Source organism: Actinia tenebrosa, unplaced genomic scaffold (assembly GCF_029948245.1).
Source record: "Actinia tenebrosa isolate PJP-AT-01 unplaced genomic scaffold, QUT_ActTen_1.0 PGA_scaffold15__27_contigs__length_11533743, whole genome shotgun sequence".
Taxonomy (NCBI): domain Eukaryota; kingdom Metazoa; phylum Cnidaria; class Anthozoa; order Actiniaria; family Actiniidae; genus Actinia; species Actinia tenebrosa.
Window position 1 is genome coordinate 11,152,077 of NW_028292575.1, and position 15,298 is coordinate 11,167,374.

Below are 15,298 nucleotides of genomic sequence, written 5' to 3' on the forward strand. Positions count from 1 at the left end.
CGGTTCTTATGAAATTATTTTTATTTGGCATGTACTGTAAGCAAATAAAATATTATTGTTGAACTGTGAGTTTAGAAGATTAGGTGCAAATACTGTTGCAGTTTTTTCAACCCATTACACATGGAAAAGATTGACCATGCTTGGTTTGTCATAAACTACAGATATGCTGGGTCTGCTGTTAATGGGAAGGGGTTAATCAGTCGAGGTCAAGGGATTGATTAAACTCTGCCTTACACTTCAACCGAGCTTCCTGATCATTCTATAGAGTTGGGTTTCAAAATCTCTGGCATAGCTGCAAATTCTTCATGCTGCCATACTGCATTTCAGCTATGCATCTGGAGGTATGGTATTAGTTTAATCAATCAATAAACGTATAAATAGCCCCCCCCCCCCCCCCCCCAAAAACTTCAAAAATATACAAAGCCAAAAAATATTAATGACTTTTATTCTGGTTCCTACCGTAATTATTGTTAAGAAACTATTAAAGTATTAAACAGCATTTTTTAATTCCACAACAATTACAAACCTTTTAATTACATACTCTTATCTTAGACAATGATTTACACTACACATCAAATTATCTTTTTATAGTCCAAGAAAGTATACCAGATCATTACATACTAAAGGGAAGCTGGAATTACAGTACAGTGAAGGTATGTGAAATATATTTCAGAATAAAATCATTATGTTATTTAATATGGGATGTTGAAGGGATAGTGAGGATGGCCTTCATCTCTTACAACTTCTTTGCCATCAATCTGTATAAATAGAGATAAAGAATCACAAATCAAACATACAGTACATGTGTGGTGGGTGGGGCAAAAAGGTCTACAAATTTTACGTTCTGGGGAGGAAAATCAGAAAACCTAGAGAAAAAATCCTTGGCCCAGGGCTAAAATAATGGCTGGCCATCAGAGAATGGCCAGGCTAAAACTTGTCCAGTAAAATCTTTGTCTTGCTGGTCAATTTGAGCCAGGAACAAGGTATATGATCGAGCTAAGAGTATTTTGATCAACTGGTCCCTACATAATAATAATAATAGCTTTATTAATGTCTCAAAAAACTTCTAGCTGGGCACACAAGCGCCCTACTAATTGGGGAGACAAAATTATGACTAATGGACCAGAGGAGATAACCAACAAGCAAATCAGTCACATACAGCTGTGAGTCGAAAGGTAGTGCATTTGAAATGCATGTGACCTGTGCTTCCCTTTTCATCAGTATACAGTACTTACCACTGTTTTGACAACACAGGCTCTCCATGGTCTGTTGAAGGACTCAATCGTGCTCATCTCCTCAGAGGATAGTTCAAAATCAAAGACCTTGAAAATTAAAATATATGAACATGAATGAATGAAATGACCTTTGTATGATGTTTAATGCGACCTTAATACTACTTTTTGCCATTTTTGTTGACATTTTCAAGCTAAACTTAATTCAAGCTGAATAGAAAGAGTATTTTTTCTAATGTGTTACGTGACAAGGTCTATTAAGTGTTCTATTCAGTTGATCAATATTTTGTTAGATCAGATTTTGCAAAAAATGCTAAAATTCAAAAACCTGATTTTTGTTTTTGAATCTTACGTTTTGAGAGTTGTTTTTGTTTATTCTTGTCATAACTGTTACGAATAAAGTCATAAATTATGATTGTTTTATTCAATGAAATTGCAAAATTAACACATTACCAAATCAAAATGCAAAATCATGAAACATGTTACTTTTAGAATTGCAAAGTTACTCAGTAACACATCCCAACTATTTCATGCAAAAAGCAACAGTGTATGTACCTGAAAATTTTCAATGATCCTTTTTGGTGTGACACTCTTTGGAATAACTGCAACTCCTCTCTGTATCTGGAATCTGATGCAGACTTGCGCAGCTGTTTTGTTATACTTCTGAGCAATAGCAGTGATCTTAGGATCATCAAGAAGGCTTGGCTCTCCTGGCTTGGCCCAAGGACGGTCAGGTGATCCAAGAGGACTGAACGCAGTTACTGAAAAGATTGTTAAATTATAGAATAGTTTGTGGTTGAATTATGATATCCATTTTGAAATCACTAGTGATTAACGCGGTCATCGATTTTGTAATCACTAGCTTGATTTCCGACCAATCTGTACTCCACTCAGCTTAATTACGATTATATATAATGCTTTTTTTCTGCAAGTGTTTTCTGCAAGTATTTCCTGAATATGAGGAATTTAAATCACACCCTCCCTGTTGATACATAACAAGAATACCCAACATACAGCTATTTCAAAAAAGGTTGAATACTGAATACTGCATACTGAATAGTGCATTCCAAGACAGAAGTGAATTGTGAGATTGTCTAAAGTAGGATTAATAATTATTATTTATTCTATTTTTAGTGTATTCCATCTGAAACAATATACCAACTACTGTACATGTAGAGAGTTAATATTGCTGTATATTTACTTTTTATTTCAACTCAACAAAGACCAATAATGCTCTTTGGTCTTGGAATGCACTATTTAGTATGCAGTATTCAACCTTTTTTGAAATAGCTGTATATAGCGGAAATGTGATATAAACCATACAGGTATCTACTATAGCTGATATGAAAGTTGTTTGCAACAATGGTAAACTTACACAAAATGTTATACTTTTTGCAGTGCTCCAGTAGAGGTTTTTGTGTAAGGTATGGATGGCATTCAATCTGGTTGACGGATGGCTTGATTTTAGCAACTGCACAGATGTCATCAACTTGCTTGCTGTTAAAATTTGAAAGACCTGGAAAAGGAAAATATAAGAAAATCGAAACCATAAAAGATACACAAAATAATAATAATAATAATTAATAATAATAATTAATAAAAATAATAATATTTATAACTTTATTATTGTCTCAATCATAGCTTAATTGGCACAGGTGCTTTGCTAATTGGGAGACCTAAATGAATAAATATACAGAGTCAAATTCTGCATACTAAAGGACAAGAAGAGAAGGAACATTAAATACTATAATTTACTAGCATGCAAAATGCTTGTTGAAAATTTAATACTAAAAAAAGTACGACTTACCAATAGACTTAACTAGACCCTCTTCAACCAGTTTTTCCATTGCTTTCCATGTGTCACATGGATCGTGATATGCATATATAACCCTCCCTGCGTCATCCTTAGGGAACTTATTATCACCATCTTGGAATGAAATTGGCCAGTGTATAAGATATAAATCCAAGTACTCTAATTGTAGGTCCTTGAGTGTCTCTTTACAGGCTCCAAGAACATCATTAGGATTGTGTTTAGTGTTCCATAACTTTGATGTGATGAATAAATCTTTTCTATCTACAACCTGAAACATTGATGTTAACTCAGTTATAAGATTAAGATCCAAATTGACAGCATACACCTATTACATGTGTAGTTCCAAGAAATATCCTTCCCCCCTCACAGAGAAAAACATTTTTTAACTCCCTCTACCTCCAGAAATTCCAATTTTCTTTCATACAAACTCTTTAAATTTTCTTTCTTTCTTGCAGATCCCCACCCTTCGGAAATTCCAAATTCCTCTTTGGGCCGGGTATGGATATTTTCTGGAACTACACATTTCAAAAAAGGTTGTCGGTCTGCTGAGATCTGAAATCTGAGACTGAGTGGTAGCACACTGCAAAACATAATATATTCATAGTTGAACAACGTAGTTTCCTTTTAGATTGGAATAGATTTGGTGATTTTTTGTATTTTAGCCAGAATACTACATTAAGGCTCAAAAATTCCCTATAGTCTCAGATCACTCATTTCAAATCTCGGATCAACAATTTTTTTTCGAAATAGGTGTATACAGTACCAAACTAACTGGATTATAACTAAATTAAAGTTTATGTTGTTGTTACATGGACAGTATTACAAATGACTCATTCATACAACCAGCCATGCGGGTGGATAGGTGGGGCCAGCTAAATATACAAAAACAATGATAATGCACAGAGATTATGAGACTTTTTCCTAATCCATTAGTAGAATTTTTTTATGATCCTTAATCTAAAAATATAAAATTCCTTATTTATCAAATTAATACAGATTCTAATATATATAGCTATATGTAGCGACTTAGCTTGTATGTGACATAGACATTTATATGAATGTAAATCAAATCAAAATGTTTTGTTAAAGCTGAATCATCGTCATTTAATAAAACTACAAATGTTTTATTTTCAATATTATAATATAAACCATTTTAAACAATATAAACAAAGCCAAAATTAAAAGTGCAGCTTAAATTTCAAAATAGAAATGGGAGACTACAGTTAAGCTACAATGGATTGTTTTAAGACGTTTATATTTTGTAATCTTGTTAAGTAATGACTGAAAAGTTTGCTTACTTTTAATTTTTCGCTCAGAGCTTCCCCAACTTCTTTCTCGTTGCCATACGCCGCAGCACAGTCGATGTGTCTGTAACCTGCATCTATAGCACACATGACAGCATTTTTCACTTCGCCAGGCTTGCTTTTCCACGTTCCAAGCCCGAGAAGTGGGATATTATGACCACTGTTAAGCTTAGACAACATTATTCTAGCAATCGGAGAGACAATTTTGTTGTTAAAGTAGTGCAATAATGATTCTAAAATGCCTGCTACTTGGTATCCCTTGGAATTGGATTACTGGCGTGACGTAAATCACATGATATGAGGTCACGGACAGTCGTACCACAGGCAGCCCATAACCGTAAAAAATGTGGAAGAGTGAGAGAAATTTTCCCATTCTTGACTTTCTCATAGCCCATTATGCTTTACGCATTGCTATTCTTGATATTCATTCTTTGTTGCCGCCATGTTGGTTATAGTCTTTTGAATCTGTGGAAAATATTTTCCAGATACACTGTCTACTATGCGTACAGTTTGAAGACGCTTACCACAGCTTTAGGTATAGCCATGCTCTCCAGGGTACGTTGAACGATTCTATTATAGACATCTCCCCGGGAGTCATCTCAAAATCAAAAACCTTGGTTAAATAAATAAAACAGAACAGTAGATTAAGGAAAGTATAATAAAATGATGGATGGACGGACGAAATGATGGACGGATGGATTAGTGGGTCAGTGCATGGATGGTGTTATCTTGACCTCAATTTTTTAAATTTTATTCATTTTTCCCGATTATATTTTCACCGTTCACTTTTATCTCAATTGGGCTCCCTGTGTGTTGATTGTACAAATTTGACGCACTCACTCGTCCCTCTGTACAAATATAGTAGCCGGGCACACCCCCTTCCCGCCCACAAAAGGTTGAATAATTCTTTTTGCAGAAAATATTCATATTTTTTCTTGTATCGAACCTCCATTTCCATTGATGGTTTTTATAGAAAAAAAGATTCAAATATCCGTGTGCTGGGTGCCTTCCACATCGTACTGCAGCCATAACTACGTGACACGTGATTTATTGACAGTGGGAAGCCAAGTCACCGTACCGTTTACACGTGCTGTGTAAAACAGCACCGTATGTTTGCAGCCACTCATACGGAAACTGCTCTATTTAATTAATATGCACGCGAACTCAATTAAATCAATTATATTGATATGAATTCCTTCATGTAACTGATAAAAAAACAATTCAAGAGTTTAATTCTTTCAATTAAACGATCTTGACTTACTGCTAGTTTTTCCTTCAAAAACTGCACCAGCTTCTTTCTCGTTCTCGTAAAGAGCAGCACAATCGATGTGCCTATAACCTGCATCGATGACTGCTTTCACAGCATTGTTAATCTCATCAGCGGCTTGCTTTTCCAAGTTCCTAGTCTAACGAGTGGGATCTCAAAGCCACTATTAAGTTTCACTGATGTCATTATTTGCTATAGTTTTTTCATACACACGCTGCAATTCAGCTAAGAATATCGTTGGATCTAGCACGCCAGGCAGTTTCGTAACATCTGTGAAATGTTATATAATCGTTTTACGATCTAGCGTGACCGACCGCGGTACTTGAGTTGATGGATTAGTATTGAATTACAAACAAAGAATTTCCTGTTTTCAAATTGAATAAAAGAAAAGTCCTTCTTTCTTATTCTATCACTTTCCAACTGTCCGAATCGATCAATTACGTCAAATTAAATTAGCAGTACTGATCATTAACTTAAATAATTGGATTAAAAAAGTAGGGAGCCCAAAGCTCAGGTTTTGTAAAAATACTGATCACAGTAAATGTCTGTAGTTTATAATTACGCGCACTTTTGTCGAAATTTTGATTTTTGAAAATTTGGGCCCGATTGGGCTAAATCCCGTCCCGTCTCGAGAGAAGATTCCCCCCCCCCCCCCCCCCCCCTAAAAAAAAGGTAGAGTGAACAAAACCTTGAGTTTTGCAATAAATCTGAGGGGGGAAACAATAGTTATATATAAATAATGTTTATAGTCCTGTTGATTACAGACTGTAAAGCTTAGCATAGCGCGCGGGAAATAAAGACTTTGGCCTTTGCCAAAATCATCATCCCGTTATAAATATAATCAACTCCACTTCCAAATAGAAATTTGAAGCTCGGGTTTAATATTTTACTTCGGGTAGCATGGCAACGGCAGAAACTAGAGCAAAATCTTCAAAACCACGATACTGTATTAAAAAACAACTTCACCAGAACAATTAGCCTGCGTTGTTTTCTGGTCTGCGGTTATTAGCGCTTTGACCGCGCCTTACGTAGTTTCCACTAGACCAGAACAAGAACACAAGATCAGTCTGATGAGTTAAACCTAGTACTTCTGTATTAATAAAATATATTAGATATTTGCTTAATTGTACTACTTTAATGAAATAAATCGATATTATCGCGCGGAGATCCAATCTACGTTTCCAGGAACCTTTTTTTGTGCGGTCCCAACATATAACACATGTGTTCATAAAGTCTTGTACTTAGGATGAAAGAAATAAGGAGAGTGAAAAGGTATCAATAATTCTAAAACAGGAATGGTATATCATAAGAGTTGATGTATTTTTGTTGCCAAGAAGAGAGACGGAGGCGGTATTCGGTCAAATCAAGTTGAAACTTATTCATATCTATCTTGATATTCCACACAATAACAGGAATCTGCATGGTCTAGCCTTACATAACCCATAGGTTTTCATCATCCAATCAGATCCCACTTCATTGTTAGTGGAAAAATACATATAAATTGCAATCAAGTAGCTTTGACTTTAGTTGCAGTGACAGAGCTTGCTCGACTTGGAGTGCAATTTCACCATGGCAAAGGTAAGAAAAAGAAATACGATTCTCGCAAGAAATATATATCTGACTTGACTCGTGTCGAACGGTTTAGTCTTAAGCATCAAGTAGCTATTACAGTGAGGACACTCGACACTGAGTTTTTTTCGAACGGGTTATTATTTCCAAAACGTTCTACTGTTTTAAGCCCTGTAAAATAAAGCATTGCGTTCAAATACACCTCACAGCATTGAGTCATCAAAAAGAAATCTTGTTCCCAATCGATTGGTTCAAGGAATCATTTATCGATACATAGTATAGGCATTCTTTAAAAAGTAGCGAAAAAACAAAGTGTTCGTGGCTCGAGTGTTCCGTCACTGTAAGTAATGAAAGGAAACTAAAATAATGACGACTTAATATTTCATTTTCATAAAGCAAACCTCAATCGCTGATGTGAAAAAGAACTGCCCCGTCTTCAAGACCAGCCATTGTCCATACACTGGACTAAAGGCACAGTTGGCTAGGAGTAGTGTGTTCGACCACGGATGTATCGTTAAACCTGGTCAATGCAAGACTTTAGCCGAGGTATCTGATATCCTGGCTACTGTTGTGCCTAAAGGCGAAGCGGAAGAAAAGATAATGGCCCATGCGATCCAACAAGCTGTTCTTCTTGGCTACAACGAAGAGAAGAAGATGGGCAAATCTTGCCCTGTTCTTCCAAACTGGCCCTTCAACACCAAAACGGATGGGACAGCAGTGTTTACTCCGCAAAGTGCCATTGTAAGCATAATGTTTTTCATATTTTTCTTCATGACGTATTCATAGCTAGTCATATCACTTTTTCATTAGGGAACGACTAGTTGCGCAAAACCCAAAAACAGAACTCATCCTATCCGAACTGTGGCGCGCTATTAAAAGCACTACATTTCGTTTACAAATCTATACAATACCAACTTTATGGCATCGATCTTTTCCTAACATATCTGCTTAGTGACTTTTCGTCGATCAGTGAGGGCATAGTCCGGTTTGTATGCGCCTATAAAAGGGCCATGTTCCTTGATTCTTCAGAGGATGATGCAATGCCCCCCAAATAGAACATTGTCGAGAGAGATGGGTCAACAGTTTGAAATTAAAAATAAAACGGTATGTTTTTAGGAGTAGGTGTCGTGTATCGATGAATAGAATAAGGTCAATCAAGATTCATAAGATAGGCTTCGATTTGATCACGAAAAGAAAATGATCTTCGCAGAGACTGCCCTAGTTATCGTTACGTAACTTCAGTGTTATGTAACCATACTAGTGCTTGCTGTGGGCTTGCAACGTGACGACGTCTAGTCGCGAAATTAAATATTAGTCATGCGTTTTTTTTAAAGACGCCCGCAAGGCCAAGAAACGCCACAGGGAGCCCGGCTTGGTGATGCTAAATCGGTAAAACGATCACGTTTCATATCTTGATGACATTACATAATAATCGTAACTCAATACACCCCTGTTACAAACGGTCACTACGTAATTAGAACTTGTAATGCAATTCTTGGCTTTCACCCACGTGACACCGGTCTTGACAACGGTTGCTATCCGCCATCTTTGTGCCCCTCGATAGTAAACAAACAGACGCGACAGAGAGATATGTGTGAACTTTTCACTGAACATGGTGCATTGTATCGTAGTTGGTTGCGGTTCAAAGAGCGGTAAGAAAAAAGTTTCCTTTTCTTCAATACCTAAAGTGATATCGAATCAAGGCGAAGAGCACGAAGAGTTGACACGAGAGCGGAGAAGGCTTTGGATTTCGGCCATCAGTCGAGGCGATACTGACGCGAAGAGGGTTCTTGAAACCGAACGTGTTTGTGGTCTTCACTTTGTCTCTGGAAAGCCTGCAAAAGTCTGGGACAGGTATAATATTGATTGGGTTCCAACTATTAACCTTGGAAAAAAGGAAAGTCAGGAAGAAGATCTGAAGGAAGCAGCGAAAGCTAAGACAGAACGAGCTGAAAGGGCAAGAGAGCGCAGGAAGCGAATCATAGAACATCAGCAACTTGGAGTCGAGAGGAAAAAGAAGGACTTGAATCAAACTGGGAATGCTGTCCAAGATATCGAGTTTTCTACCGAAACACAGAGTAATTCATGTTTTAATATTGAGCCTTCTTGCAGCAGTGCGAATGATGAGCGTGAAGAAATACTCGACAAGAGCACCCAGACACCCGTAGTGACTTTCAAGGACGAGTCAACACAGATGGACTTAGACTTAACTTATTTTGAAGGTTCACAGAACGCTGACACACAGACAGATGAATTTGAATACATGTTTTTAAAATCTGCATATCAAGCTCCGGACAGAGAATTCTTCGATACAGCTGATAAAGTTCGATTTTACACAGGACTACCTTCCTATGAAGTCCTGATGGTGGTGTTTGAGCATGTCGCGCCACATGTTCAACGGAAATCTACAGTTCTTAATAGATTTCAAGAATTTGTGCTGGTACTGATGAAGCTGAGACTAAACGTTCCCTTTCAAGACCTAGCGTATCGTTTCGTGGTGTCCCTGTCAAGTGTATCAAGAATATTTACCTCTTGGATATTGGCAATGGATTCTAGGTTGTCCTGCTTTATCCATTGGCCTGAAAGGGAACAGTTGTGGAAAACTATGCCAATGTGCTTTCAATATACATTTAGGCGCAAAGTAACTGTCATAATCGATTGCTTTGAAGTTTTTATTGAAAAACCAACAAATCTTATGGCCAGAGCTCAAACGTTCTCATCTTATAAGCACCACAACACCATAAAGATCCTTATTGGTATCACTCCCCAAGGTACAATTTGCTTTGTTTCTGAAGCTTGGGGTGGCCGCACCTCAGATAAATATTTAACTGAGAATTGTGGATTCTTAGATAAGTTGACCCCAGGGGATACAGTCATGGCTGATCGGGGATTTACCATCACAGAAAGTGTTGGTTTAAAGCATGGAAAACTGGTAATTCCAGCATTTACCAAAGGGAAAGCCCAGTTAGAACCCATTGACGTTGAACATTCAAGGGGGATAGCCAGTGTTAGGATACACGTCGAAAGAGTGATTGGTCTACTGCGGCGAAAATACACTATTCTGGAAGGAACACTGCCCACAAACTTTGTAAGCAGCAACCAGAATGGGTCACCTGAATTCCAGGTACCAATCGTTGACCGCATTTTAAGGGTTTGCTCTGCACTTGTTAATTTTTGTCCTTCCATAGTGCCATTTGAGTAGTACATTTTTCATAAAAAGCAGGGGTGGTAACAATGTTTAAAGTTTTTTCTATAATAACATTATACCAGGAGAAATCATTATTACATTGCGACAGGCACAAAACACTAAAATCACAATTACTATTTCACTAGAAATAAAGCAACAATTTTATTCACATTCTTCAACAAGTCCAAATATGGAGGGGACAAACAATCTTAAAAATTAAATTTTGATATGAAAAAGGGCATGAAGGAAAAAGAAAGTGAAAATAACTCTTTACCTATGGCCTAATTTTTCATCTGAGATTATGTGCTAAGAAGATAACTGTGGCTAACACATGAATACTGATTTTGATTCAACTAACAATTTTTTAGCCAGAGAGAAATTGAAAAATATTATGCCAAAGGTAAACAGAGGTCTAATAATATTCAATAGCAACTGAAATGTTTATTAATTAATTTTATTGCTAGAAATATTGCTCTATGCATATGACTCATTGTCATGTTACTGTTTCTTCCCTGATACACCATTTCCCTGAACATGGGTTCCTGCTTATTTTAATATTGTCACTAGATTTCATAATAAGAGATGTAGATTGAATCTCGAAAGAAAAGATTTTAATATGTTGGTGTATTTCTCAAAGCAGAATTAATCTGTTTTGACTGAGCCTAAAGTAAGAAGCTGATAATGCTGGACAGTTCAGACACAAACATTTTTACATTTTATTCACTGAGTTCCAATGAAAAGATGTCTGATTTAAATCGCTTAAATGAAGTATTTATTTTGATTATCAGCTTTTTGCTTTTGGTTATTTATTAAAAATTATTTATTATAATATTTATGTCATATTACTGACTATTACTTATCACTAATAATTTTCTTTGCTAAAGAATGAATTAAAAAGTTGGAAACATGCTTATTTGTCCACCTTTAAGGGAAGCTAATAAATGGGGACGCATTTTAGCAACATCAAAAGTTACATGACTGGGGTTAGTACCAAAAGCCAAACACGTAGCAAAAGCAACTGAAAAAACTCCGCAGTCGCTACCATTACTTTGTTGCTGAACTGGTACAAATTCTAAATTAACTAGTCTTCCACCGATTAAGTCATTTGCTTGCTCCTCTATTTCCTGGCTAATTGCATGATGGTAGAGACTATCATAAAGATTTACAACACCAGGTAAGCATCCTATACTGCTAATACATACCCAGTGATCAGTCCCTGTATGCAAAATCTGAATAAATTCTCCCGAAACTACATCAAAGTTCCTTACTCTTCCTAGAGTTGGGCCCTGAAATCCCTCAATTGACTGGTTTACATTCTGCAATAATACTTGGGTAGCTTGAATTATATCACCATTAAGCCATCCAGCAGGATCACTGATGAGGTCATAATCAGCATTGTTTAGTGTTGCAAGGGCACTATACTTGTCAACAACACCGGTTGTAACCTGTGTGATTTCAATATCATCTTCACTGTCACTATTACAATCATCTGTTTGTGATTCTGAAGTTTCTGGTGATGGTGAATTGCTTGGCTTGGCAGAGGTTGTCTTTGAAGAAGTAGAAGTGGTAGGTGTGGATGATTTGTTTTCTTTAGCTTTACAGGCACCACACACCCACGTTGACTGGTGATTCTTTGGCATTCTTTTCAATCCCAAACAGCTAAGATGAAAAAAATGACCATTTGTACAGTTGGCATTGTGGCACTCGACCAGTTTATCACTTATGAGTGCCTTTGCATTACAAACACAAATAGCATTGCATTGCATTGCAGCTTGGTTGACAGTAGATGGTTTCGGCTTGGCTTTTGAAGCCCCAATTCCTCTCTTAAACTGTGGCAGCCTGCTGCAGTGAGGACAATACCATCTTTTAGGTATGGACTTCCCACCTACAGCCAAACATTCTATGTGAAATTGGCCATAAGGACAGTCAGCATTACTGCAGGAGACCATCTCATCACTGCACTGTCCTCTACAAAAGCAGACTGCTTGATCACCTGGAACTTTAATGATAACATTGCACTTTCTTGTGTACCACCGTCCCAAGATCTCAGGGAGTATGCCGATCCTCCAAAATGCTTCAAGCTTTTTCACGACAGTTTTGAAGTGGTGGGGGTCTGGGTAAATTCTCTCACACACAATGTGTGCATTTCCATCTGAATCCACAGCACAAACAACAAAGTCAGCATATTTTCTTTCTGGCAGAGTAAACAACTGTTGTTGAACCTGTAAGTAATAATTGTGGCTCTTCTTTAGCTTCATTAGGCCATTTACCACCTCAAGACAAGAGTTTTTTTGTAGAACATACTGCTTAAAGTCACAGTTGGGGATGGAAATGGGACATTTCACCTCTCCACATCCCAATCCGCAGCAATTGCAAGAAACTAAAAAGTCTGGGGTTGCATGGATGAAAGGAAATTCCCTGTTGATGAACAAACCACATCTCTTAAGTTCAAAGTTAATATGCTTTGTTTTCATTAAGCTTTCATATGCATTAATGGCATACTGTTCGTACTTGATGCCATGTCGAATGGCCTTGTTATCCAGCTTGTACAAGTGGGGGTAGCAGATAGATTGGATCAGTGACTGGGAGGGCTGAGCTAGGTTGGTGTTGTAGGCAGCACCACATACAGAGGCTCCAATTCTGCCAGCACGATGTCTAAAAAAACCTGGGCCCTTAGCTTGATCTCTTGTGTCTTGCTCAACCGCTTTTATCTCCTCGTCTGAAATGTTCAGCTTGACATCTAAGCACTTTCGCAACAGTTCTAGATAATCTAGATCTAAATTACAAGGCTCGTAAAGATCACATAAAACTGGAACATTCCGACTTTTGGAAATGAAATGGTCAGCGAAGGGGTCGATTAAACTTAACAAAGCAGCTTTTGTTTGGCAGTTGTAGAGTTTTGTGTAAAATTCCTCCTTTTCCGCTGCTGAAACTTGGGCTGAAGGGTTCGGGTCTCGTCCAGGTCCAGCTTGATTTTTACGAGACTGTCCTAAATTTTCATCATTCAATTTATCAATGTTACTGTCTAGAATCTCTTTGAGTTTTTTCGCAGAAGAGAAATCTATGTCCTTGGCCCTTGCGTAAGATACTTGGTTGACATACGTGGGAAGAAGCCACGTGCACTTAACTTGGGTACAGGCTAATTTCCCGTTGATTCTTGTCCAACATTCGATGTAAAATAAGACGCTGGCAACATGCGAACAAGATTCTGCTAGGCCTGCTTTACAACCCAAACAATGAGCAGAAAAAATCGTACCATCCTTGCCGGCAATGATCCAAATATCGGCCAGAGGGTCATTCATGCGTTGGGAATGGCGAACTTTCGCCACGACCACATGCTTGCTTGAGATAATTCGTCCTCTTACTGAAGCCACAAATCCAGACACCACTTGATTATATGCTTCCAAACTCTCGTAATTTTTAAACTGATCGTTCGTATAATAGCTCGTCTGCAAAACCAAGTAACTAAACAAAACATTCAGGATCAAACTGCTCACTTGGTATGGTGACTGGATCAACGCCTACTGCCTCGATCTTCTTCAAATAACGTTCCTTTACATGACTTTCAAGACCTGATCCATATTTCGAGAGCACTGGCACAGCCATTTTCCAAAGTTTTGAGACGTCATTTGGCTCTGAAGCGAGCTAAAACTCTAAACACTATAAAAATGGCCTACTATTATCATAACATTTCACACTCGGAGGGGCACAAAGATGGCGGACGCCCATATTTGGATAGGTCGAAAGTAGTATAGGGAATGGGGGTTCCAGCGCAATCTCAACACGGGTAAGACCCGCGTCAAAAATCCACCTACGGACAATCCCCACTCCAAGTGTGGTTGGGGGCAACAGCGCAAATATGTTAGTCTATATATGGAGTGCGAAGAATGTAAAGAGTTTGTTTATGATTTCTGTGTAAAGTGCTTGAAACCCAAGTTTGTACCTACTAAACCAAATAAGTATATTTGTTGTGGTAAGAAAATGCAAATAGAAGACGACACATCAGCACAGTGTTACGAGTGCGGTAAAAATATTCGTAATGCCGTGCCTTGTGCTACCAGGGAACAATATTATTCCAACGGAGGTCGTAAGAAGACGCCATACAAAAGAATAAAATACTTTAGGGACTGGATGAGTCATATCCAAGGTTATCGACCGGTATATTTAGACAACGAAGTAAAGAAGAAAATCATAGACCATTTAGAAGAGCCAACCCCACAAAGTCTACGGAAGACATTGAAAAAATTAAAACTAGGGAAATATTACAAAGCTATTCCCTATCTTTTGTCTGAAATTACCGGTAAGTCTATTCCCGAGGTTTCTGATATGACAAAAGCCGAGTGGATGTTTTGTCGGCTGGATAAGGATATTCCTTATTACCCTGACGTAATCTACGAAATATTCCATGAAATAGACCCCAACCACCCCCTGTTAGGATGGATTCCAAGGCGATCGACATAATAATGATAACAGCTTTGACCGTGGGTTTTTTACTTTCACGTGGCGGAAGTGGCGTGCCTAGGGAGAACAATGAGTTGTTCACGTGTAAAACAATAGACAACATTCCGATCATGCCCCTTCGCCTTAACAACCAGCAAGTTTGAAAGTAGACTCGATATTCACTTTCAAACTTGCTGGTTGTTAAGGCGCTCAGGAATGTGCCGACGTCAATGATAGCTTCAGACATTTGATTACGCATATGACCCAGACAGCCGGCGTTCAATATGTAAATAGAATCCTGTTTTGCTCTTTTCAAAGCAGATGTTTACTGAGCAAGCTTTCTTTGAAGCTCTTCTTTTGCCTCCTGGTAGATCTTTTTGCGAGATTCCTCGGAAAGATCTTTTACGACTGTTTTTTTATTCCTTATGTCCGACTTTAGTTTCTCGTACTTTTCCTCTTCAGCTAAGATAAGCGAGAATTCTACGT

The 15,298-nt window shown here is 37.8% G+C and overlaps 4 protein-coding genes across 4 annotated transcripts in view; 2 read left to right on the forward strand and 2 right to left on the reverse strand.

The window, feature by feature from the left end:
- Positions 1 to 481: 481 nt before the first annotated feature.
- On the reverse strand, positions 482 to 5,870 carry LOC116290956 (aldo-keto reductase family 1 member A1). The gene is made up of 7 exons (XM_031698083.2): positions 5,611 to 5,870; positions 4,344 to 4,962; positions 3,040 to 3,313; positions 2,608 to 2,748; positions 1,788 to 1,993; positions 1,236 to 1,322; positions 482 to 758 (listed from the first exon to the last, which is right to left on the reverse strand). The coding sequence occupies exons 2-7, from the start codon at positions 4,527 to 4,529 to the stop codon at positions 693 to 695; spliced, it is 960 nt and encodes a 319-aa protein (XP_031553943.2). The 5' UTR covers positions 4,530 to 4,962; positions 5,611 to 5,870; the 3' UTR covers positions 482 to 692.
- Positions 5,871 to 7,044: 1,174 nt separating this feature from the next.
- Positions 7,045 to 15,298, forward strand: part of LOC116290938 (uncharacterized) — a 32,640-nt gene continuing 24,386 nt past the window's right edge. The window contains exons 1-2 of the mRNA XM_089030493.1: positions 7,045 to 7,194; positions 7,582 to 7,926. Of these exons, the coding sequence (XP_088886619.1) occupies positions 7,186 to 7,194; positions 7,582 to 7,926 (354 nt within the window). The 5' untranslated portion in view covers positions 7,045 to 7,185. The remainder of the gene's footprint in view (positions 7,195 to 7,581; positions 7,927 to 15,298) is intronic.
- LOC148911089 (uncharacterized) lies at positions 7,964 to 11,281 on the forward strand. The gene has a single exon (XM_089030494.1). The coding sequence runs from the start codon at positions 8,798 to 8,800 to the stop codon at positions 10,385 to 10,387; it is 1,590 nt and encodes a 529-aa protein (XP_088886620.1). The 5' UTR covers positions 7,964 to 8,797; the 3' UTR covers positions 10,388 to 11,281.
- LOC148911090 (uncharacterized) lies at positions 10,811 to 13,763 on the reverse strand. Its single transcript, XM_089030492.1, has one exon. It carries the CDS (start codon positions 13,672 to 13,674, stop codon positions 11,263 to 11,265), a length of 2,412 nt encoding a protein of 803 aa, XP_088886618.1. The 5' UTR covers positions 13,675 to 13,763; the 3' UTR covers positions 10,811 to 11,262.

What these genes read in the sequence shown, in the direction of transcription:
- LOC148911090 (XM_089030492.1), bottom strand. Translation starts at nt 13,674, where the DNA reads ATGAATGACCCTCTGGCCGATATTTGGATCATTGCCGGCAAGGATGGT.
- LOC148911089 (XM_089030494.1), top strand. Translation starts at nt 8,798, where the DNA reads ATGGTGCATTGTATCGTAGTTGGTTGCGGTTCAAAGAGCGGTAAGAAA.
- LOC116290956 (XM_031698083.2), bottom strand. Translation starts at nt 4,529, where the DNA reads ATGTTGTCTAAGCTTAACAGTGGTCATAATATCCCACTTCTCGGGCTT. An exon ending in GGGTCTAGTTAAGTCTATTG is followed by an intron (nt 2,749 to 3,039) that starts GTAAGTCGTACT and finishes TTCCTTTTCCAG; the next exon opens with GTCTTTCAAATTTTAACAGC. An exon ending in GGATCATTGAAAATTTTCAG is followed by an intron (nt 1,323 to 1,787) that starts GTACATACACTG and finishes TTAATTTTCAAG; the next exon opens with GTCTTTGATTTTGAACTATC.